This window comes from Lontra canadensis, unplaced genomic scaffold (genome assembly GCF_010015895.1).
Source record: "Lontra canadensis isolate GAN:19392208 unplaced genomic scaffold, GSC_riverotter_1.0 scaffold20, whole genome shotgun sequence".
In the NCBI taxonomy this organism is placed as follows: Eukaryota; Metazoa; Chordata; class Mammalia; order Carnivora; family Mustelidae; genus Lontra; species Lontra canadensis.
Window position 1 is genome coordinate 17,692,396 of NW_022631014.1, and position 25,815 is coordinate 17,718,210.

Here is a 25,815-nt window from a genome sequence, read left to right on the forward strand (position 1 = left end):
AACATTATGCTAAGTGAAAGAATACAAGAGGCTACAAATTGTATGACTACATGAAGTGTACAGTAAAGGCAGATTATAGACAGAAAGCAGATCGATGGTCGCCGAGAGTTGGGACTCAGAATGAGGATTAATTGTAAATCTGAGATCTTCTTGGGGGATTAATGTGCCCTAAAACTGGTTCATAGTGATGGTTGCCTCACCCAGTAAGTTACTAAAAATCACTGAATGGCTTATTTGAAATGAGTGAATTGTACAATGTGTGAAATAAAAGCTGTCTGAAAAAATGTTTAGGGGCACCTGGGTGGCTCAGTCATTAAGCATCTGCCTTTAGCTCAGGTCATGATCCCAAGGTCCTAGGATGAGCCTCACATCGGGCTCCCTGCTCAGCAGGCAGCATGCTTCTCCCTCTCCCACTCCCCCTGCTTATGCTCTCTCTCGCTGTGTCTCTGCCTGTCAAAAAAATAAATAAAATCTTTAAAAAAAATAAATAAATACATAACAAAATAAAATAAATGTTTAGAGTTTAGGACTTATATGGGTCAAGAGCCAGCCACCTCAGACAACTGGGTTATTTTAGAACACAGGAAGGACACTATTTAGGTTTTCCAAACAGTTTCCAATGATAAAGTGCTTCACTTTATTTATGCGAACGTTAGCTGCAGAAAAATGCCAGAACAATTTAGAATTGAAACAGTGCAGAGGCCAAGACCAAAATTCGTTATCTGGACACTTCAGGCTAAGAAGCCACTCTCCCCACTTCTTCAGAGCCTCTGAGAAGGTGATTAGTGACCAATTAAGTAATGACATCTTTTCTTCCTCATCCCACCAGCATTCCAGACACAGACAAAAGCCTGATGACAAGAACCCCTCTCTCCACAGACCCGGCTTCCCCACTGCTGGAACTCTTCACAGTCATAGCTCCTCTGGCCGTGCAGTGCCTTGCCCAAGAACAGATCTAAACAGGCAGCGTGGCATAGGTTGGGTGGCTGAAGCAGAGCCACCGGACAGAGCTCTTTCCAGAAAGGCCTTTTCGAGTAACCTGGCAGCAGGGGCAAGCCCTTCTATGAACTCCCCAGTGTGCTGTAGGCATCAGTAACTCCTCTTCTGGGATATTCTGAAGGCTTGAGTCAGGCCCACCGATTTTCTACTGAAACTGGGTAACAGAAGGGGACACATCTGCCTGGCTTTCCAGATTAGACTTCATCTTACTCCAGGGCAGTGAGACGAAGCAGCCCCGGTAAGAGCCAGGGAGGGCAACATAGCCCGTCTTTACCCAGTCCCTCTCGGTCAGGACTTCAGGCCCATCTTGGCCATCATCTCCTCATACACGGTCCACGCCATCGCTGCCATCAGAGCTCTGCGGAGGGCCCTCGGGACGCCGCCTTGGAAGAAGCCACGGAGCCCATAATCCTATGAGGAAAACGAACGTCAGCATTCCGGAAGCAGAGTAGCAACATGAGGAACACACCTAGTGTGAGACTGAGGGTCTCTGTTACCTCATTGGTGAGCCTCAGTTTTAGGATTTTCATTGATAATGCCAAAACTATGAATAATGGATCCAAGGAGACGATGAACTAAAAAAAAATTTTTTTTTTGCATAATTTTTGCTAAACTTTCTCTTTTTACGCTTGCTTTATGCAGGAGAATTTATTTCTCAGCTGCAAATCTTTACACAGGGTGGCTGTATACAGCTGGATAGCTTGTGCAGCTCCCATACGCACCAAGCCCCAACTAGCAAGTGAGATCCAGGCCATGGTCTGCATGCCAAGCCCTGGGGCATGGCTTCAGGCTGGAGGAAAACATGTCTTTTTGGCAATCTGTCTGTCTGGAGGGAGCATTTTTGCATAACTCACTGTATGCTCTTGACATTCCTACATAAGCATTAAAGACGAAACACCTCCTCCTCATAATCTGGGCGGATTCATTTCTATCATTATCATTCCTGCCATTTTATACATACTGAAGAATATTATTCTCAAAGTTTAGGCTTTTAGGTATAGAGAATAAGAGAGCAGGCAACCCAAGCAGGGTGAGGAATATGATCCGATTGACAAATATTTGTCTACATCTAGGGCGAGACAGATACAGGATGCCTATGCTCGCATTGTTTCCTCTGCTGCACAGAAAAACCGAGACGTACAGAAAAATATAAAAACTTAGCTTGAGCAAGAATATCTGGTGTGTGGGAACAGTACATGCTGCCAAAGGACCAACTCTGTGGCTTTTAAATGGTGCTTCAGCAAGTGTACCTTATGTCTCCTGTACTTTTTATCTTCAACAATACCTTTTGTCCATTTGTGTTAGAGCAAATTTCTAGAGACCAAATGATGTATTTGTCATTTCTTTCTTTGTGTGTTTTTTTTTTTTTTAAGATTGTATTTATTTATTTGATGGAGAGAGACACAGTGAGAGAGGGAACACAAACAGGGGGAGTGGAAGAGGGAGAAGCAGGCTTCCTGCTGAGCAAGGAGCCCCATGCGGGGCTCGATCCCAGGACCCTGGAATCATGACCTGAACTCAAGGCAGATGCCCAACGACTGAGCCACCCAGGTGTCCCTGTCATCTTTTTCTGACTTGAGTTCTCTCCTAGGTCCTTGATCATCAGGGGATGAGGCCCTCCCAGATTCCCTGACCTGGTGGGCGGGGGTGGAGTCCAGCAATCTGCTTAGCCAACCCACAGCCAACCTAGGTTTTTAGCAGTGATTCTCAACCTTTGCAACACTCCGGAATTTTTTGTTTTGGGGGTGGGGGTTGGTGGTGGGTGGGGGAAACTGACTACCTTAGGACGACCTGTGATAATAGTTAAAGTTGGCAGATTGCTGGGCTTCACCCACCTTCAGAGATTCAGATGGAAGCAGCCCAGGTTGTGACCTGGGGGTGGGGACTTTTTAAAGCACCCCAGCTGATTTTAATATGTAAAGGACACCGGCTTCCTTTCTAGAGAGAGAGAGAGAGAGCAAGCCTTAACCACAGTAAGAGGCAATATTTACTCTGTAAGCCTTACTTTAAAAATGAGTGTCACTGCCTGGCCAATCCACCGAAATTTCACTGGGGAGAGCTGCATGTGGGTTTTGATAACATCCGCAGGCTGAGTCACCAGGGAGGCCAGAATGCCAGCAAAGATCCCACAGCTGAAATTTACAGCGGGAATAAGGACTCCATCCAACTGGTCTGAAACATGACAAAAGCAACATTCAGTTACAAATGACTCTCACATAAATATCAATACTAAGTTGCCCATGAATTCTTCCCCAAATTCAGAAGGGTCTAGATTCAAAATGGGGTTAAGAAGTAAACATTTAAAGGTATAACTAAATGTAGATGGGAGTCATGGAATTCAAATTTGCCTTTTTTTACAACCATCGCCGCCATAATTGATTTGGGCAAGAATCACAGACTGAGGCTCAAACATTGGGGTGAAAGGAACAGAATGTTTTATGTAGATTTATGCAGATTCAAAGTATCTCCCCCCCACCCCCTCCAGTGCCCACAGATGCTTCCAAATTACAAAAGAAAAAATGAGTTTTCAGTGGAGACCGCCATCTTGTCCGAGAGATAAAAGAGACAGGTTATATGAGAATATCTTTGTTCTTAGGAAACACAAATGGAGGTATTTAAGGGTAAAGGGGCATCACTCCTGCAACCTTAATCTTAACTTTTGCCTAATCTCAACCTTTGCAATTGTAAATGGATTGCAAAAAACAATTATACATAAAGAGAAGTAAAAAATGTACACCAAGCTCCCTTACTGCCCTAACTTTCTGAGCCACATAAGGCTGTGACCTGCAGTGTCACGCCTCCTGGTGCCTACAGGAGAGAAGCGAACTCCTAAAGCACTCCAACTCCACTGATTACCATTGTCATGATGGGGGCATGCCGGTTTTCCCACTTTACAGACCTGGGTTGCATTTCCCTGCTCAAGTTCTCTGGAGACACCGTATGGAATGCAGGTTCATTCCACAGGACGTGCTTCTATCAGAACCTGGCTGTGCTTGGGTGTATGCTCACAGCATACCGAGTGTGCCCGTTGTGACCAACAAGAGCTTCCTGGCAGCGTGGGTCTGCCAAAATGCCTGAGGTAGGGCACCTTGCTCTCCACCGGAACAGAGGGCTCAGAACCACTTTACCTGGGAACACGGCAAGGGGAGGCGCTAACCCCACTAACCTCACCAAACTTTTCTGATAAGAATCAGATCACGTGCTTCTTGAGAAATACCGACTCCCAGGTCTTACCCCAAAGTTCCTGATGTAGGAGGCCCTCATGCAGGGCCCAGCAATCTAAAGATAGGGCAAATCTGCCAGGTATCACTGCAGGATTTCTGTAAAACATGCTTTATCCCCCCCACCCACTCAAGAACGACAGTACTACCAGTATACTGCCGTAATAGTCCATAAATTCATACGGGCAGGGGGCCAAGTCTTTCATGACCACCACTGGGTCCTAGCACCTGGCCCCATGCTTGACGTGAGGCAGAAATGGCTCTGTTCCTAAAACTCTGCTAAGAACAATAAACATTCTCCTATCGCAGAGAAAGCTGCGAGGATATGAGGTCTCGGAGATATCTCTCCCCTCCCCCACCACACCTTCCTTCGTCCATACCATGGGTCATGATGTTTTTGGTCTGGTTGTAGAACATCAGGTAGATTCCAGAAAAGGGTGCGTCACGAAGGAGTGTTGCCGTCAAGCCGCTGAAGAGTCCCCGGTGCCCCTCAGTGCGATAGATGCTCCTCAGGGCTGCATAGATGCTCTCATAGCCATACTTCCCACTCTGCAAGGAAGCACAGGACCAGTGGCTGGCGCGGCAGCCCTGGGTTTGAGCAACGAACCCACCTGACTTCGGGGTACATGACAACGCCAGGCTTTTATTCTCTGACCACAGCGGCCTCGATTTTAGATTCCAAATCTGGAGCTGACATCGGTGACCACTTGACGAAAGCCCAATGCCTCTGTTTATCCACCCCGAAGGCTGAAAGCAGTTGGACTCACCTCGTAACGTGTCTTCACCACAGTGATGGGTGACATGCAGAGTCCTGCAACCGAGCGAGAGCCCACTCCCAGGATGACCGACTCCAGCGCTGTGGGGGGATGGCCTCGCAGGAAGTACTGCTTCAAGGAGTAGAGAGTGCCAAAGTAGATGCCAACGCCAGGGACACACCTCACAATGGACTGTGCAACAGGGCAGAGGGAGGAAAGCAAGCCCAGATGGACACTGTGAGATACTGTCTTAGCTGGGTTTTCCCAAAAGACAGAGATTTGCATGCAAGTAGTTGATTGAAGGTATGTAGGGAACAGCAATAAGAGAATGGGGAAGTGAGGAGAGAAGGCAGCCAATGAAGGGCAGGCTGCCTGATGCATTACTGCCCTGGTAAACGTAATCTCTTTGAGGGGAACTCTGGGAATCGGTGTAGGCACCTCAGAGTTCGCCCTCCAGTTGAGGAGGGTGAGTGAGGTTTTTAAACATCAACTATCATCTTCCACTGGGCTGGAGTGCGCATTTGTGCCCTGGCACTCCCAGCAAATTTACCTGCAGGTAAAGAAACGCAGATGTGGCCTGCTTGTATGAAGGGCAAGGACAGGGTATGCTGGCAGCTGAGGGCACTCACTGCATCTACTCTAGACCTGCTACTGCTCCAACAAGCTGTATCTAGGGCATAAAGATATTTCCCCAGCCCTCTGATAGGAGCGAGTAGCATCATGTGACAGGGAAAAGACCACACAAGTCCTCCCACTGCTTCTGGCGCTGACCTATCCTTCCAAGAGGGGATATGGAAGGTGCATGACAAAGAGATAGCTATAACAGCAGAGGGTGCAAGAGAAGACCCAAAAGGCAGCTTACAGGGGACATCCCTTTCCAAAGGCCCAGAATACTCTCCGTGCGAACCACCTTCAAGAGCAGAGCCAGCATCCCAACACGACCAGATCTAAAGGGAGACAAAATGGAGGCAGGGAAGAAAAAAAAAAATAACTTGGGCCTCGTCCTCATAAAAGAACTTCCCATCCAAAGACTTCTTGGTATGACTTCTTCCCTAAGAGCACTCAAGAATCTCTACAACACATCTTGGAATAACTCTGAGTTCCCATATGTTCATGATTTGGCACATACGTGTTTATCTGTTGATTCACACCGCAAGCAACGGGATGACCTCCCATGTTACACGCATTTGGTATACTTCCCACAGTGCTGAGCCCAATGTCAGGCACAGAAGAGACACTTAATGCATACATTATTTCCAGAAAACCACCCACGCTACTCGAACCGGACAGTACAGTTACAACATCACAGGCTAGCACAATAAAATGCAAATGTCACCGAGGAAGATGGCAGGATGGTGCCCCCAGGGAAGGACCCCATTTCATTAACAGGAAATGTCAAATCAAAGTTGGGCATGGCCCATGTTTCTCCTGAAGCATCCAACACAATGGCAGTTGACTTAACAGTTGAGATGTTCCTGTGTCTGAGAGGAGTTGTTGGAACCATTCCTCAGAGAAATGGTGAGGGGGGCACGCAGCAGGCCTTACCCATGGTCTGAGGGCTGGAGAGTCTGTAGGCGCGTTTTGAGGAGATCCAGCGGTTGGAAAAGGAGGGTGGAGCAGGTCCCACTGATGGAGCCACACAGGAAAGCCTTGATCACCGGATGTAACTTCAGGGCAAGAGAACACTGAGTCAGCAACTTTGTGGCCGCCAAGTTTTCTCAGCTTTCTCCACACTGGGACCATTTTTTTTCCTCTATGTGGGTGGCTTAGAAAACCACCAGCTGGTGCCCTGTATTATCTTCCCACTTCAGAGAAGGTTAAAGTGAACCTGGGAATTAACAGCGCTGGAATGCCATGGAGAACATAATACCCGGCTAGAGGGGATCTCTCTGGCCTCAGTACTAAGAATGAGCAATCCACCTCCGTCTACCTGTGAATTAGGCCGCCAACCACACCTCCCTCTCTGTCCTGAGGGTAAAAGTTTTTGGCCATCTCTTATCTTCACAGAAGCAAAATCGACTGAACCTAGTGTGTGAACTGTTGGCTGCCAAACTCTCTTGGTTATAGGACCTGTAGGTATTTACAGGAGGGAGACATAGGAAGTGAAACCATAAGCTCAGTTTCAATGTAAAACATGGACCACTTCCTGTAAAATCTATGAAATTCCTTAATTTAAAAGCTTTCCCTTTCTATTCTACCCACACATCTCACTAGGACCTAAGCAGACTGCAGATGTGAGTAGACCAGCAGCCACCTCTTACCCCTGGGTCCGCTGGCTCTCCCTTAAACCAGGACAGTTGCCTGGACAGGAAGGACACCCTGGCTAATCTAGTGGCACCACCCAGAAGGGCAAAGCCTAAATGTACCTCCTTGAACCCACTAGGCTAGAGGCCTCACGGCTAGCCTCAGAAACACTCGATCATGAACGGTTGTGAAAAGCCACGTTTAAAAATCCAACCAGGAAATGAAAGCACTCTTCTCCAAACAAGAGACTTGGCAAACGCCATCCAAAAAGATCTTCTCTCCTCATTAAATGGCACTCGCACTATTATTTGTGAATGCACGACAACTGTTGTCTTAAGGCACTGAAAATGAAGTTGCCAGTTATACCCGTACAGCCACCAACCCAGAGCTAAAATGTAACTTGTGGTTTTTTTGTTTCACAGGGAAGAGAGATCACTCCACATTTCTACCAAATGAGCAAGTTTCAAATGACAACTGGAACCACTTGAAAGACTAAAAAAATTCACATAATAAAAATTGGAGATCCTAACTCTGTTCAAATGGCTTATAAAGTACCTAGGGGTGACAAAAGTGATAAAACAAAACATACAACCAAGCAAAATGTATCTACCTTGCCAGTCTGTCAGCATGCCATTCCTAGTCCCCCAAGGGGGTTGGGAGAGTGGGGATATGCTAAGCCATACTCCTGGAGTCTGTGCTTCTTGGTCTCATCCTTCCACTGGCATCTTCTGGAAGCTAGCTTCAAAGCCCCTGTCTTTCCAGTCTGATGTCACATCACCTCTACTCCCTCTGGGCTAGTCACCCCTCAGCCCCCACCACTTGCCATCCAGCTAAAGCTGCCCATTCTGCTCACCCAAGGATCTGCCCATCCCAGGAGCCCTTTCCTGCCCTAGGCCTTCCCTTACTTGGCTGGTCCGGTGCATTTCAAACAGCTGGCCACCTCTCGGTTTTGGGCTCCTTTTGAGTCTGCTCCTTTCTCTTAGCCTCAGATGTTTTTCTTCTTATCTCCCCCAGCCACAGCCCCTCAGGGCCATCTCATCCACAGTGCAGGGCACCACACTGTACCACACCCATAGCCAGTTCAGCCCAGCACCCCTGTCCCTGAGAGGCCCCCAGAAAGCTCCCACTCACACTCCAAAATAGAAACCCGGTGAATAATTCACACTCCTGCTGCTACCCCACTCAACAAGATATTCCAGAAGCAAGTTTGGGAGACACATAAGACTCATCACTGTACCTACTGCTTCATGACCCAGTCGTACCAATGACCCCTCAGTGTTGCCAGAGTCGGCCCACACCCATCTGTTCCAGCAGCCTCCTTGGCAGCCTCCAGCCTCGACCCTACTAATCCACCTTCCTGAGCTCCCGGAACAGCACTGGGTAAGGCATCTATGTACACCACCTCAAGATCTCACCGCACTCTTGAAATGTGTCCTGCGTCCCAGGTTTGAGGCCATTGACCAGACCTACAACAGGGTAATCTCCCCAGGCTCCCTTCAGCCCTTTGCTCCTGCTCTGGTAAAGTTGTGGGCATGGCCTGTAGTTACAGCTTCTGTGCAGTCCTCTGTGCTGCTTCCCCAACACTCTCACAGATATTGCAGGGAATTCGTTTTAAGGCTGTGTGGTCCTTCACACACATGCTCCAACACATTCAACCCTTCCTCATTGCAGGAACTATTTTATGTCTTTATTTTCACAGTGCAATGCTTGGACATATTATTAGTTTAATAAATATTTGTTGAATAAATGCCTAGAGCCTGTAACTTTTGTAATTTTGTAATTTTCTTGGTCGATGAGCACAGAGTAGATGCTAAATATATACCAGCTGGACAGACTAACCTCTACTACTTAAAAAAGCAAGAAAGCAAGAAAGAAAGAAAAGAAAACCCGACACACAGCAGGTAATATCGTTAAAAAAAACAAACAGAATTTACACTTTTCATTTTGAAGTTTTAAGATGTTGTCACATGGAACATCCTTTGTAGGCATGTTTGATTTTTTTCTAAATAGCCCGAAATTAGATAAGTAACAATTTGTTTTGAGGGAGGAGGGCAAAAACAACCGAATAATACACAGTATACAAAGGCAGTAAATAGTACTGAAATAGATAGTAATTTCCACAAGCAATTTTTTTTTTTTTAAAGATTTGTTTAACAGAGAGAGACACAGCAAGAGAGGGAACACAAGCAGGGGGAGCGGGAGTGGGAGGAGCAGGCTTCCCTCTGAGCAGAGAGCCCGATGCGGGCCAGGATCCCAGGACCCTGGGATCATGACCTGAGCCGAAGGCAGACGCTTAACGACTGAGCCACCCAGGAGCCCCTCCATAAGCAATTCTTAATTTCCTTGAGAAAACTAAATCCAAGTCTCCAGGCCAGAGCTGGAGGACCCAGAAAGAGAAATAGGTAAGTACGCTTTCAAAGATGGAAAGTAGAGCCGCAGCCGCTGCCTTTTTGAAGGATTAAAAAAAACACCCCGATCCACCGCGCCGCCCATGCTGGCAGAGGGACCTCGGAGAGAACCAGAGTGGCTGCGCTCCGCGGCGCCTGGCAGCGCTCGGGGATCTACGTCGGGCGTTTGCTGCCTCCACCCACCGCCAAGCCGCTCAGCCAGACCGCCCTCCGGGACCCGCCTGCCCAGCCCCGCCTCCGTCTCCACCAATGGAGACCCGGCGGCACGACCGTCGCAGCCAATCCGAACTCAGGGGCGTGGCCTCGCCCCCCCACTGCCCCTCCCCCCATTCCTCGCAGGCTAGAAGGTGGAGACCTAGAAGTAGTCCTCTCTCCCCGCCCGGGGGGCCCAGTGCGGTCCCGACTCACCTCCCTCGGGCACCCACCTCTTCTCCGGTCTGGGGCTACTACGGGGCCTTGCGGTGGTCCAGACATCTGCCCAAGCGTCCTTCCACCTCTGTCGCTCTAGGCATCCAACTTAAAACAACATCCGGAGGCGCTCGCACGCGGCTCATGGTCGCACCGGCACGCTCCCCGACACTCCCAAGGCCTGGGCAATTCCGCCACCCTACCCGGACGCCAACGCAGCAGACAGACCGTCGCCTGTCTGTCCAAGGGGGCTGCAACTCCTCTCCTCCCTCGCCCTTCTCTTTTCAATCCATCCCTCTCCCGCACGTCCCTAACCTGTTCGGCGCACACCCAGGGAGCGGAAAAGGCTCCCAGAGAGCCGCCGAGCCTTGGCTACCTCCCGAATTTCCCTCCACGAGCCGGCGGTTTCGGAACCCCGTGTCCCTTCCCCGCAGTTTACCATAAGCGTCTCCACCTTGTCTCCAACATCCTGAGGCTGCAGCAGCGCCGGCCGTGACTTCTGAAACATTGGAGAGGAGGCCGGGCTCTGGGTGCGCTAGTGGGAGCTCGGGCCCAGCGCCGGCGATCTCGCGGGAGAAGGCGACGCGGCAGCAGCGGCCCGGCGACGCGCTCGCAGGCTGGGGCTCTGCAGTCCGCGCCCTCGGACGCCGGGTCTGCGCGCCCACCGCCCTGCGTGGCTCCGCGTGGCCCACCGGGGCCTGCTCACAGCTCTTCACTCGCCCTGCACACCCCGCCGCTCTGTTCTCCCGCCCATCCTGCCCGGCTGCAAGCTTTTGGACCCCAGGTCGTGAAGGGTGTATCCGGAGGTGGAGAAAACCGGAGGAACCGCGCTCAACCTTGGGATTTCGCTTCCGGGGTTGGGCACTCCTCGCTGGTGAGGATGTTCTCTTTAGTGCCACCTGGTGAACATGTCCAGAATTGCAGGGCCCGCTGTTGCCCCACTCCTGGAGCTTGGAGGCCTGCCTCAGGCCGCAAGGTCTGGTGCAAGGTGTGAACCTGTCTGCGATCTAGACGTGCTCTGCGGGGTACGTAGCCCGTAGCTATCCGTGCCTGTTGAACTTCAAATGTGGCTCATATGCCTGACATCCAGAAATTTAAATTGTATTTAATTTAGGTAATTTGCATGAAAAATGGAAGCAGTGTGGAATGTTTTTCTGTTCAACAACTTTATTAACAGACCCACATTTCCCTTTGAGCGCTTAAAATTTAGCGAAGGAATTGGCATGTGTTCTTAAGTTATCCATACACTGCATTTCTTTTCTGTTCCTTCTCTCCCTCTCTCTCTCTCTCTCTCTTTTTTTTTTTTTTTTTTTTTTTTTTTTTTTTTTTTTTTTGAGAGAGAGACCGTGTACATGTGCGGGGAGGGGGGGATGGCAGTGATGCAGAGGAAGAGGGGGAGAGGGAATCTTCAGTGGGTGTTCGGGGCTGTATCTCACCACAGGAGATTATGACCTCAGTGGACATCGAGAATCCCAGGCTTACCCAACTGAACCACCCAGGCACCCCCATGCACCGCATTTCTAAGACTTACAGCAATCTAGTAAAATAACTTATTAATAATTGTTATTACATGTTGAAATGATGTTTTAGATATTTTGGGTGAAATATATTATTAAAATTAATTTCACCTTTTTTTTAAAGATTTTATTTATTTGAGAAAGAGAACAGAGGGAGAGTGAGAGGGAGAAGCAGTCCCCTGTGAGCAGAGAGCCAGTGGTAGGACTGGATCCCAAGACCCTGAGATCATGACCTGAGCTGAAATCAGACACTTAACCAACTTAGCCATCCAGGCGCCCCTTTTTCCTTTGTCTTCAATATGGCTACTGGATTATTAAAAATTACACGTGGCTCACTACGTATCTATTAGACCACATTGGTCTAGATGTTTAAGATTATGGTTTATCTCTCATCAGGGCTCTGGGATTAATATTTATGGTCTCCCAGCTTCCCATTACTCCTATCTGGCGGAGCTGTGGAAAAGTATCGCTGCTGGGATCCTGACAAACCTGTTGAAAAACGCAGGGACACACCTTCAATGTCCCTGGTTATCTGTAGAAGAAAGCGCAAACTTCTCATGGTGACAGGCTTCACTACTTTCCTGTATCCAGTCTCCACCAGGGAAATCTAGGTCAGGGATAATTTAGGAAGTAAGATGCTGTTTTTTAAGACTTTGTTCCCATGCTATTGAAGCACAAGGAACAGGCAAGAAAGTGTTTTTTTTGTCCCCAGAAGGGATCAAGCAAAGCGCAAACATTAAGAAATACATATACAAATCTGTCTGGTGGTTAATACTTCGCTACCCCTTGTTCTAAGCTTGAGGCTCATTTTCTTTGTGCAGTTGTATATGACTAAGCTAAAATTTATTTTTATTTTTATTTTTTAAAGATTTTATTTATTTATTTGACAGAGAGAGGTCACAAGCAGGCAGGGGGCAGGGGAGCAGGCTCCCTGCTGAGCAGAGAGCCCAACACAGGGCTTGATCCCGGGGCTTAATGGGGGGCGGTTGATCCCAGGGCCCCCAAGATCACTGACCAAACTGAAGGCAGAGGCTTAACCGACTGAGCCATCCAGGCACCCCTAAAACTTCTTTTTAAAGGGACAGCTACATTTTCTCCATAGGGCAAGGATTCCTACTTTTGAGAAACAGTGGATTGGTGTATTTCAGAGGCTGCTCTTAGCTGCTCCCTGCTTAGGGCAGAGGTGGGACCCACAGTGAAAGCCTGCTGCCTGGCCGCCCTAGCCCCAGCAGGTATATTGGCTTGGCTCTGGGCTCCGAAGCAATGGGCTGTCTTCCAAGGATGGTAGGTGCCTGTCAGGTTTTCCCCCACTATATTTGTTCCTGCCATACTCCCAGCCCTGAAACCCAGAGTTCCTCATCCTCACCCATCCTTCCTCTGTGTTCTTGGAGATGTGGAAACATGAGATCATGTGAAAGAAGCATTACCCATTAGTAGATAAGGGAGGGTCTGGGAGCAATACTTACCTAATGGCAAAACTTGGAGCAGTGAGCTAAGAAATAAAAGAAAAATATATGGTGAAAACACTGCATGTGACTTTAGTTTGAAACAAGGTCATTAACATCAGGTACGGCTTCCCTGACTTGTCTGTAGTCAGTGGAAGGTGATTTTTGCTTCTATGACCTAACTACCCCCACTTACACATTCGATCCTCCAAACCCAATCTGGCCCTTTTTTTATGAGTTGGGTGTTAAGGTTTCATGATGCTTTCCCATCCTGGTGACTGTAGTCACTTTCAATCCAGGAAGAAATACACGTCAATTTGGATGCATGACCCCCTATTACAGTTTTATTCACAACAAGCTTCTGACATCTGGAGGAGTTTCCACCATCCAAGAAGGAAAAAGCTGGAGTAAGCACAGAAACTGGAGATGGATGGGAGACAGAATCTGCTCCCAAGGCAGCTTTGGTTCCCAGCCCTCCAGGGCAGGAGATGAGCCTTACAGGGCTTTGAACCTGTGTCACTTTGTTCAGAAGAAGATGGTGGGAATTCTGAAGAGAACATCGATGAGTTGCCCCCCATACTTCCAGGAAACCAGCTCAGGGAGACTTTTCCTTTCTGTTTGCGTGGAGCCAAAGCTGCTTCTTGAATTATCCAGATTCCCTCTACTGTTGTCAAACCAATGAGTCCATTTTTGCCCTTTGGAAGCCAGGATGGGTCAAGAGGGGAGACATGAGGCACACTGTAAGGCCACAGTCCCCTGCCTCCCTCTTCAGAAACCTCTTTACAGCTAGTGGCTCCCAGAGTGGTGAATGTTATGACGGGCTCCATCATGTAACTAATACAAGTTCCTCTCCATTTGAACATCCCCTTGACCCCAAACACAGTCTGAAAGATCAGTCTTCAGAGTCTCCAAGAGCACACATTGCCCTCAGCAGTTGAGGAAGTCAACATCTGTGCCTGGTCTCAAGGATAGGCACAACCAGCAGGAAAAAAATTCTAAAGGCTTTGCCAGAAGCTTCGGCAAAGATGATGGTCCTGTAGCTGTTTCAAAGGCTTTGCAAGAGAGGGATACCTTTCTTCCTTCTGTGCCAGTGACTTTGCCTCCAGCCTCACCACTGAGCCAGGGATGACTGGACCGTGAGGAAGAGCAATGAGGTAGAGCTATTCATGGGCTGGTCTCTGAGAAAGGGGTGGAAGACTCTGTGGTGTGTGTGGGGTGGTGGGGTTTGGGGGGGATGACCCTGCAGAGTGGGGGTCTTGGGATTCTACTACTCCAAGGGCCAAGATGTCAGGGTCAATGAAAGGAAGCAGCTGTGAAGCAAACCCAGGTCATGTGACATTTTGTGTTCAATCATCACATAGAAGCCACATTATGACAAACCATTTCCCTATCTTCTACAACGACCAAGCTCTTCGAGTTTTCCTGCCATCTTCCAAGTGAGGAAAAATATACTACCTTTTGGCTAAAAGTTTACAAATGTAAGCACATATTTTCTCCCAGCTCCTGACCAGCTTGAAATGCCCACAGTGGTGAGCAGGACCTACCTGCAGAAGTTCTCTACTACCAAGTAGCTCTACCCGCACATGGCAAGCTGTCTTCATCTGCGGTAGAACGGCCCTATCAGTAAATTAGCATTCCTTGTGAGATGCTGAGTTTTATGAGTCACCTTGACTAGGTGATAATCCCCAGCTATTCATTTTTTTAAAAATTTTATTTGTTAGTGAGAGAGAGAGAGAGAAAGCAAGGGGAGGGAAAGAGATAGAGAGAAGCAGTCTCCCCGTTGAGAGGGGGATCACGACCTGATCCAGAGGCAGATGCTTAACCAGCCGAGCCACCCAGGTGCCCCAATCCCCAGTTATTCAATCAGCACTAATCTAGGAGTTGCTGGGAAGGTATTTTGTAGATGTGATTAACATCTACAATCAGTACACTGTAAGCGAAGGAGATTATTTTCAATAATCTGAGTGAGCCTAACCTAATCAGCTGGAAGGCCTTAAGAACAAAATTGAGGCTTCCCTGACGAAGAAGAAATTCTGCCTCAGGACTGCAGCTTTAGTTCTCAAAACTTTCTTTTTGTTTTTTTAAGATTTTTTTTTAAATGTATTTATTTGACAGAGAGAGATCACAAGCAGCCAGGCAGAGAGAGAGAGAGGAGGAAGCAGGCTCCCCACTGAGCAGGGAGCCCGATGCGGGACTCCATCCCAGGACCCTGAGATCATGACCTGAGCTGAAGGCAGAGGCTTTAACCCACTGAGCCACCCAGGGACCCCATACTTCTTCTCAAAAGTTTCCAACATGATGGCCTGCCCTGTGGATTTCGGGTTTGCCAGTCGTCACAAGTCCATAAGCCAATTACCTGAAATAAATCTATCAAAGATCTATTATATATTAATAATTATATAATTAATATTTCATAATATATTAATACTATATAATTAATATAATGTAATATATAAATATATGGTTTATTATGTATTATATGTAATATATAATTTATGTTATCTATTATGTACTGTTATTACATATAATATACAATACATAATATATAATATAATATATACTATGATATTAATAGATTATATATTACTATTAGTCTATATATTAATGTATTAATAGATATTAACATATTTATATTAATATTTATACTCTATTATATAGCTATATTGATTGCTATATTACTATGATATTTTTATATATATATATATATATACACACATATGTATACATATTTCTCTGGAGAACTCTGACCAATGCACCTGTTTCCCCTCCTTGGGGGACAGAGGCTGTGTCCTCCCCATCCCTGTGTGCCCTTGAGAGCCCACTGAGGCAGAGCACTAGCATGCAGGGAATGTGGCCCTTGGGAGCAGGCAGTGATGCCTGCATCCAGTCTTGACTTTGTCACCTGCTATCTGGGCATTCACCTCAGCTTCCCAGTTTCTCAAATTGGAGATAACAGTACCAACCTCCTGGGATTACAGTAAAGATCAAATGAAGTAATGTGCATGTCAGTTTTAAGTAAGAGACGAATTCAGTGTAAGGAATTATCATTTCAGTAGGGGCCCAGTAATTTTTTGTAGACTGACTTAGATATTTACAAGCACACTGGTTGGCGTTTCCCTAAATCAGAGGTGGCCAAAAATAACCCATCAGCATCCTATTAGATTACGTTTACATTTGAACAAATAACCATCTTCAAGCTTGTTACCTTGTCCTTGGCTTAAAAAGGAACATCTAAGATTGGTCCATGAGAAAAGCAAAAGTAGAATGTCCTCTTTGCCATCAGGATTGCTGCATGAGCCCTTATTTTCCATCATAATACATGGAATAACCCCACAGCAGCTCACACGGAACTTGGGCACAGGCAAGGAAACATATCTCTCCCTCTCTCTCTCTCTCTCTCTCTCTCTCTTTTTAAATTGAGAGAGTGCAAGGGAAAGTAAGGGCGGGGAGAAGGAGGGAGAGGGAGAGAATCGTAAGCAGGCTCTAGGTCCAGATGAACCTGAAGCAAGTCTCCATCTCACGACCCTGAGATCATGACCTGAGCTGAAGTCAAGAGTCCGCGGCTTAACCAACTGAGCCTTCCAGGCGCCCCAGGGAAACAGACCTCTTGAAGGTTATGCTCACGGTGCCTGTAAGGACTGCACTGGCACTGTGCCATCATGAAAAACATGGTGTCTGTCAGGGTGCCTAGTGCACCACTGTGGACAATCCTGCAGGCCCAGCAGAGGGGAGAAATAGTCACCCAGGATTTCACTTGGCACAGCCAAGTGCTGGTGAGGCAGAATGCCAAAGGTCTCCTGTCATCCAGGATCAGACTTACCTCCCTCAGGGTGGAGCAGAAAATCAAGAGAAAACACATGCCAGGGGAAGACAAGCAACATTGTCTGAAGCAAGCTGCACCTGCTTAGAAGGGGATGAACTCTTCAAAATGGCCAAAGAAGCCCTTCACCCCACCACCAGCCTCACCCTTGAATTGTGCTGAATCTTGCTTTCCCTCCTGGGTTAGTTTCTGGAGGAAACAGAATGGTGCAGCGATAGAGACCCGACTCTGAATCCCACATTTCTGACCATGTGACCTCAGTCATATAACCACTCGGGGCATCTGTGTCTTCATCTGTAAGATAGGTAAAAGGACTATCTCCTTCTAAGAATTTTTGTGAGCAATTTACATACCAAAGCTCCCTATACAGGGTCAGGCATGTACTCGCACTGAAAAGGCATGATTTTCTCCCTTATTGTGTTTAATATCCCCTCTGTCCACTGCCATTTAGGAAGTTGAGACTCAGTGAAGAAATCCCTAAACATGGAAGGGCCCTATCCGGGGTGGGTCACTGAAGGGCCAGTGGGCCGCCCTTCTCCAGGGAGCCAGTAGAATGAGGTTGATGTCCCCCCATGTGACAGTAACCAAGCACCTGCTTACAGGAGCCACAGACTCACCAGCTAGCCTAGGGCCTCCTCCCCGCTCTTCTGCCAAGACAAAAGCCCATTAGAGCTGTCAGCTTAGCTGTTCCTCCAGCCTCACCCAGATTCCAGGAGGGGCCCACGCTAGAACAAGCAGACACACTTCTCTGAGTCCTTGTGGAAGATGACATTCTCAAAGCCAAGACTCTCCATCGCTGTGATCTGGAGAGGGAGGTGGACATCTTCTATCATCTGGACTAGAGAGAAGAGTCGGGTCAGAGAGGGAGCCTCAGGCTGGGGACTGGCCCTTCAGGAGGAACAGGTCTCCAAGGCAGAAAGGCTCTCCAAGCCCTACCCCTGAGGGAGGTCCTCAGGAAACCCCACTGCCCTAGCTTCCACCCCCATGGCCCCACACTCCTCTGAGGGAGAAGAGTGGCTTCTGTGGAGAAGACGTTAGCACTGTGAGGAGTGGACTACCCGTGGATTCTGGATGCCACAGTTTCTATCAACTGAATATCAAATACTAATCTGAAATGCACTGATTTTTGGCAGGCGAAAATCCTGCCTGTAAAGTAAGCAAATATGTCCTCTCCCCTCATTACCAAGGTCTGAAATTTAGGAAAGACTTCCCTGTACAGTATCATCTCCAAGGGACACAGGGAGGATTTAGATGACTTAGAGTTCAAGTGTGAAGCCTCCGATACATACAGTCCAAACACTCGTTGAACACCTGCACTGTTGCTGCGAATCTCAAAACAGAAATTCTGACAGGTTAGTCATATAAAATCAGAAGCCTTCCAACTGCTTCTTCCTGTCCCTTCAGTTTTTGCATGGGGGCTCCTTCACCCTACAGGATCGCAGCTCAAACTGACCACTAGAGGGAGCCAGAGCCCTATTCCCAGCAGGTTGTGGCTCCTGGCCTCCTGGACAGCAGGATACCTGACTAATGGTGTTATTCTCATTTTACAGACTTGAAAACTGACGCTCAATGCAGTCAAGGAACAAACAGCAGGAAGTACAGTGCACTAATGGGAAGAAATTATGGAGACTGAATTCAAATGCTGCTCTACCATCTACTTGCTGGCAAAAGAGACCCCAGCAGGAAAGCAGTGAGGATTGGGATCATTACTTTTGTAATGTCCTATAAATGAGAATCTATATTTCTTTCCATCTGTGTAGGCAAGAAAGGGCATATACAGGAAACTGAGTAAGCCAATAAACAGGCCAGAAAAAAAGTAGGAACTGTCCAAGAACAGGAAGGACTGATTGGCACTGACAAATACGAATAATAACCAGTTAGAAGGAACAAGAAGGGGTTGCCATGTGATGGATTATCCAGAATTACTGGGAGGAGAGCTGGCCACCTACGTCTGGTCCTTTCCTCTGTCTGCCAGAGAAAGACAGTCTCTGGGTGAGCCTCTTGTTGTAAAGGCATGGATGTAAGGAGGCATGATAAGCCAGATGGCCAACCAAGGTGAACCACCTCAGGGAAGTGGCAGGGAAAAGACTGTGTCTTGGAATTGTGACCACCAGGTCACTGAGGCTTACCAGACTACAAGTCCTCATGTGCAAGTGGGGATCCTTCCAACATGCAAATCTGACCATTTTGTTCTTCTACGTATACTTCTTCTGGATAAGGCCAGAATTCTTTAACATGGCAGGTCAGGCTCCAGGCTTTCTCTCTGACCTTCTCTTTGTCCTCCCTTCCCTACCTCTCAACACTTCTGCTTTTGGAGTTCTGGGAACCTGACATGCTCTCTCTCACCTCTGGACATTGGTACTTGCTCTGCTTGGGGAAAACAGACCTATGTATTAAATACATACATGAATTAATGAGTCAAATCAGAACGGTATCAGGCATAGTCTGTGTTGGGGTCTGTTATCAAAGGAACGAGACTGAGACAAAGTAAAAGTTATGCAAAACTTTTTTTATGCAAAAAAAAGTTATGCATTAGAAGTTAGACTGACCGGCTAGGGGAACGAGACTGAGACAAAGTGAAAGCTATGTAAAGCTTTAATCTATGCCAAGCATTAGAAGTCAGACTGACTGGCCAGGGCCGCCTCCGAAGAGAGGGACCCCCTCCCGATCTCACAGGCTGGTTTTATAGGGCATAACCACAGACCCAAGGTACGTGGCTTCTATTGTTAAGGCGTTTACTCCCGGAATCGATACCCGGAACCATACCAGGAACTACGGGGGCGTTTATTCCTGGAATGAAGTCCGTGGATGTAAACAACAATATGGCTATCTAGGCAATATGGAGTTGCTCTGGCTAAGCAGGCCCTAATAGTTAAACAGGTTTTAACATTAAATCGGCCCTAACAGTCTGCCACCTCTTTTGGGCTTTTCAGGTTCCCAGCAGCCTCTTCCAGTCTAGTGTAAGGATTATTCCCCATCCCAGGGCTGCCTGGAGCCCCACAATGGTGGAGTTTATAAAAAACTCATGGAGAAAAAAAAAAAACAAAAAAACTCATGGAGAAGACTGTGGATGGGTCATAGATACGACTTTCAGGTTGTTGGTGCTCTGTGCAGTTTCTTACAGTTTCTTAAAGAGGCAGACCTTGCAAGAATTGCTAAAGCTGTCCCTGGTAAGTTTGAACCCCTGTATCAGGAGGGGTAACCTGAGCTGGAGGGGGGCTCTGAGTAATGCAGAACTGTTGGCAAAACTTTGCTTATGTGTGGGCATTTTCCTCAAAGATGCTCCGTGCCCCAGAGTATCTCCCACCTCTCTGGTGTGGCTTGCATTAGCCTGAGAGCCAGGTAGAAGTCCTGCATACCTACCTCACCCTAGTTCTTAGCCCTATCTTGTTCCAGATGCCCATTCCTTTATTCATTCAACAACTATTAATTACGCACATATCACACTTACTGGCATCAGTGTAAGAAACCACTCCAAGAAAAGACGATCTACAAAGAAAGGAGATGACAATATAAAGAAAGTTCTATGAAGACACAGATTATCAGGAAATTGCCACATGGTTACATTTCAATGAGAATTTCAGTGTCTGGACATTCAGAATGAAGAGTTTGTCTTTCATTACTAGTGACCCAACATAATAATGGAGCTCACGGGTTATTCAGAATGGAGTAAATTTGTGTCTAAAGCAGGAGAAAGAAGCAACAAACTTCTCATGGTTTTCGAGATTTACACTTTGTGGAAGAGTATTGTGTGAGTGTCCTAAGTACATATTTAAACATTTTAAGATAAAGTTGTTGGGATGCTTTCCTAAAATGAGTAGGCGATATGGTCAATATAATGTGTGTCAGTTTTGCAGAATGTATCATCTGTTGTTGAAATTATGTTGTTAATTTGGAAAAGAAAAGAAAAAAAATTGTCCTGAAGTCAGAAATCATCCTTTGCATACTATATAATGGGATCCAACAGAATATTCTATCTAAAGGTGATTTTTAGATTTTATACATATTATGTTTCTTCTCTCTCTCTAATAAATATATCTTTTTAAAAAAAGATAAAGATAAGAGCGGAAATCAGTGTAAAGGCAGAAAGAAAATCAACAAATCCGAAAGCTGGTTTTTTTTTGAAAAGATTAATAAGACCGATCAGGAACAAAAGAGAGAAAATATAAAGCACCAATGACTTGGTGTGAATTAAGAATGAAATTATGCTGAGTGAAATAAGTCAAGCAGAGAGAGTCAATTTCATATGGTTTCACTTATTTGTGGAGCATAACAAATAGCATGGAGGACATGGGGAGATGGAGAGGAGAAGGGAGTTGAGGGAAATGGGAAGGGGAGATGAACCACGAGAGACTATGGACTCTGAAAAACAACCTGAGGGTTTTGAAGGGGCGAGGGGGTGGGAGGTTGGGGGAGCCAGATGGTGGGTATTATGGAGGGCACGTATTGCATGGAGCACTGGGTGTGGTGCAAAAACAATGAATTCTGTTACGCTGAAAAGAAATAAAAAAAAAATGAATGACAGAAATAAAAAAAAAGAATGAAAAAGGACATTACTTCATATTCTCATAAAAATAATATAAGAAGATATTAGAAGGAACCTTTTGCTAATTTGACAACTTAAACTGGGAAAATTCCTTTAAAATCACAGCTTTCCAGGGTGCCTGGGTGGCTCAGTGTGGGTTAAAGCCTCTGCCTTCGGCTCAGGTCATGATCCCAGAGTCCTGGGATCCAGCCCCACATCAGGCTCTCTGCTCAGCAGGAGTTTGATTCTCCTCTCTCTCTGCCTAAAAAAAAAAAAACTTAAAAAAAATTTTTTTAAATAAATAAATAAATAAAAATCACAACTTTCCAAAACTGAGACAAGCAAAGACAGAAAATCTGAATAATCTTTATCTGCCAAAGGAACTGAATGCATAATTGGAAATCTTGCTACAGAGAAATCCCAGATGACTTCACTAATGGATTTTACTAAACCTTTAAGGGAGAAGTAACACCCAATATTTTGCACAAAGTCTTTCAGAATAGTGGCAAAAGGAATACTTTCAAACACGTTCTTGGAGATCACATCTGACCAGGACATTTTTAAAAATTAAAGTATAATTAACATATAATAGTTTCAGGTATATAATATAGTGATTCAACAATTCCGTACATTTCTCATCTCAGTGCCCATACACAGTAAGTCACCAGACAATACTGACTGTATTTCCTATGCTGTGCTTTTCCTCTCCAGGACTGGTGTATTTTATTATTTTAACACTGGAAGTTTGTACCTCTTAATTCTCTATTTCATACATTCCCCCCTCCACCTCCCCTCTGTCAACCACTAGTTCATTTTCTGTATTTAAGAATCTGTTTTTTGGGGGTGCCTGGGTGGCTCAGTGGGTTAAGCCGCTGCCTTTGGCTCAGGTCATGATCTCAGGGTCCTGGGATCGAGCCCCGCGTCAGGCTCTCTGCTCCTCAGGGAGCCTGCTTCCTCCTCTCTCTCTGCCTGCCTCTCTGCCTACTTGTGATCTCTGTCTGTCAAATAAATAAATAAAATCTTAAAAAAAAAAATCTGGTTTTCTCTCTCTCTCTCTCTCTTTTTTTTTTTTTTTTTTTTTGTCATTTGTTCTCTTTCTTAAATTCCATTTACAAGGGGCACCTGGGTGGCTCAGTTAACTGCCTTTGGCTCAGGTGATGATCCCAGAGTCCCAGGATCGAGTCCCACATCAGGCTCCCAGCTCCATGGAAGTCTGCTTCTCCTCTGACCTTCTTCCCTCTCATGCTCTCTCTCTCAAATAAATGAATAAAATCTTTATTTATTCATTTATTCTTTATTTAAACAAATTCCACGTACAAGTGAAATCACATGGTATCTGTTTTTCTATCTATGACTTACTTCACTTAGCATAGTACATCTAGGTCCATCCATGTCGTTGCAGATCTGACCAGGACATTTTACTTTTTAAAAAATTTTTTTCCTTTTTTACTTAAATTCAATTAATTAACATTTTAAAAAAGATTTCACTTATTTATTTGTCAGAGAGAGAGAACACAAGTAAGGGCAGCTGCAAGCAGAGGGAGAAGCAGGCTTCCTCCTGAGCAAGAAGGCTGACGTGGGACTCAATCCTAGGACTCTGGAATCATGACGTGAGCTGAAGGCAGACCCTTAACTGACTGAACCATCCAGGCATCCCCAATTAATTAACATTTAATGTATTATTAGTTTCAGAGGTAGAAGTCAGTGATTCATCAGTCTTATATAACACCCAGCACTCATTACATAATGTGCCCTCTTTAATGTCCATCACCCAGTGACCCCATCCCCTAACCTTCCTCCCCTCCAGCAACCCTCAGTTTGTTTCCTATGATTAAGAGTCTCTTACGGTTTTTCTCCCTCTGAATTCATCTTATTTTATTTTTTCTTCTCTTCCCCTATGATCTTTTGTTTCTTAAATTCCATGTATGAGTGAGATCATATGATAATTGTCTTTCTCTGATTGACTTATCTCACTTAGCATAATATTTTCTAGTTCCATCCAGGTCATTGCAAATGGCCAGATTTCATTTTTGTATTTTTGTTTTTTTTTTAACTGCTGAATATATATATATATATATATATATATATATATATATATCACATCTTCTTTATATCCATTCATCTATAGATGGATATCTGGGCTCTTTCCATAGTTTAGCTATTGTGGACATTGCTTCTATAAACATTCAGGTGCATGTGTCCCTTTGGATCACTACATTTGTATCTTTAGGGTAAATACCTAGTAGTACGATTGATGGGTTGTAAAGTAGCTCTATTTTCAACTTTTTGAGGAACCTCCACACTGTTTTCCGGAGTGGCTGCACCAGCTTGCATTCCCATCAACAGTGTAAGAGGGTTCCCCTTTCTCTGCAACCTCACCAACATCTGTCATTTCCTGACTTGTTCATTTTAGTCACTCTGACTGATGTGAGGTGGTATCTCATTGTGGTTTGGATTTGTATTTCCCTGATGCCAAGTGATATGGAACATTTTTGCATGTGTCTATTGGCTATTTGGTTGTCTTCTTTGGAGAACTGTCTGTTCATGTCTTCCGCCCATTTCTTGACTAGGTTAGTTCTTCTTTGGGTGTTGAGTTTGATAAGTTTCTTACAGATTTTGGATACTAGCCCTTTATCTGATAAAACATTTGGGATATCTTCTCCCATTCTGTTGGTTGTCTTTTCTTTACCCCGACTGTTTCCTTTGCTATGCAAAAGCTTTTTATCTTGATGAAGTCCCAATAATTCATTTTTGCCTTTGTTTCCCTTGCCTTTGGAGATGGGTCTAGCAAGAAGTTGCTGCCGCCGAGTCACAGAGGTTGCTGCCTGTGTTCTCTTCTAGGATGGATTCCTGCCTCACATTGAGGTATTTCATCCATTTTGAGTCTATTTTTGTGTTTGGTGTAAGGAAATGGTCCAGTTTCATTCTTCTGCATGTGGCTATCCAATTTTCCCAACACCATTTGTTGAAGAGACAGTCTTTTTTCCATTAGATATTCTTTCCTGTTTTGCCACAGATTAGTTGACCATAGAGTTGGAAGTCCATTTCTGGGCTCTCTATTCTGTTCCATTGATCTATGTGTCTGTTTTTGTGCCAGTACCATACTGTCTTGATGATGACAGCTTTGTAATGGAGCTTAAAGTCCAGAATTGTGATGCCACCAGTTTCATCTTTCTTTTTTCTACATTCCTTTGGCTATTCAGAGTCTTTTCTGGTTCCATATGGATTTTAGGATTATTTATTTAGTTGATGGTATTTTGATAGGGATTGCATTGGATGTATAGATTGCCCTAGGTAGCATAGACATTTTAACAATATTTGTTCTTCCAATCCATGAGCATGGAATGTTTCTCCATCTCTTTGTGTCTTCCTCGATTTCTTTTGTAAGTGTTCTATAGTTTTCACAGTACAAATCCTTTATGTCTTTGGCTAGGTTTATTCCTAGGTCTCTTATGGTTTTTGGTGCAGCTGTAAATGAGATCAACTCTTTAATTTCTCTTCCTTCTGTCTCATTGTTAGTATATAGAAATGCAACTAATTTCTGGGCATTGATTTTATATCCTGCCAAATTGCTGAATCCCTGTATGAGTTCTAGTAATTTTGGGGTGGAGTCTGTTGGATTTTCCACTTAGAGTATCCATGTCATCTGCAGAGAATGAGAGCTTGACTTCTTTGCCAATTTTGGATTTTTTTTTTAAGATTTTATTTATTTGAGAGAGAGGCAGTGAGAGAGAGCATGAGCAAGGAGAAGGTCAGAGGGAGAAGCAGACTCCCCGTGGAGCTGGGAGCCGGATGCAGGACTTAATCCCGGGACTCCAGGATCATGAGCTGAGCCGAAGGCAGTCGTCCAACCAACTGAGCCACCCAGGCGTCCCTCGGATGCCTTTTATTTCTCTTTGTTATCTGATTGCTGAGGCTAGGACTTCTAGTACTACGTTGAACGGCAGTGGTGATAGTGGATACCCTGCCATGTTTCACCATGTTTTTAAAAGGAAAATTACAGGGTAATATTTCTCATGAACACAGATATGAATTTTCCAAGCATCCAATTATTTATTAAAATGATCATGAACAAGAGGTCATTTTTTTCCAGGGAAAATACAAGTTGATTTAAAATAAGAAAATCAGAAGATAAGTTTACCAAATTAACAGAATGATAGAGGAAAGAAAGCTATATGATCACCTTAATAGATGTGAAAAAGAATTTGATAAAATTTAAATTGAGATATAATAAAGGCACTACAAAACTAAGAAACAAATCCCAAAGCTAACGTTATACTAAATAGTGAGATATATAGACTATTTCCAGAAAATAGTAACAAAATCTTTGAAAGCTGAGAAGATTAATTTGCAATAACAGGAGTTCATTAACCATCATTAAATATGCCTTGTGTCTGTAACCACATTTCTAAGAGTATCCCTTCAAGTAGCCTCAGACTCCAGTGTAAATCATTTTTGTCTTCTAAAAGAAAC

General features: G+C 45.4%; 1 protein-coding gene across 4 annotated transcripts; it reads right to left on the reverse strand.

Moving 5' to 3' along the window:
- Window positions 1-951: 951 nt before the first annotated feature.
- Window positions 952-10,787, reverse strand: SLC25A38 (solute carrier family 25 member 38). Of its 4 annotated transcripts, none has more exons than XM_032861142.1 (7): window positions 10,490-10,784; window positions 6,521-6,642; window positions 5,838-5,922; window positions 4,988-5,167; window positions 4,601-4,769; window positions 3,005-3,171; window positions 952-1,410 (listed from the first exon to the last, which is right to left on the reverse strand). In XM_032861142.1, the coding sequence occupies exons 1-7, from the start codon at window positions 10,541-10,543 to the stop codon at window positions 1,288-1,290; spliced, it is 900 nt and encodes a 299-aa protein (XP_032717033.1). In that variant the 5' UTR covers window positions 10,544-10,784; the 3' UTR covers window positions 952-1,287. The 4 variants fall into 4 exon arrangements, with proteins under 4 accessions (XP_032717033.1, XP_032717031.1, XP_032717032.1 ...); XM_032861140.1 differs by having other exon boundaries at window positions 10,475-10,783; XM_032861141.1 differs by lacking the exon at window positions 10,490-10,784 and adding an exon at window positions 10,036-10,155.
- Between the last annotated feature and the right edge of the window lie 15,028 nt (window positions 10,788-25,815).

Coding starts and splice junctions, on each gene's coding strand:
- SLC25A38 (XM_032861140.1), bottom strand. CDS start 10,543: ATGTTTCAGAAGTCACGGCCGGCGCTGCTGCAGCCTCAGGATGTTGGA. Junction 4,770..4,987: donor TGGTGAAGACACGTTACGAG/GTGAGTCCAACT, acceptor GCTTCCTTGCAG/AGTGGGAAGTATGGCTATGA. Junction 1,411..3,004: donor CAGTGACACTCATTTTTAAA/GTAAGGCTTACA, acceptor TTTTCCTCATAG/GATTATGGGCTCCGTGGCTT.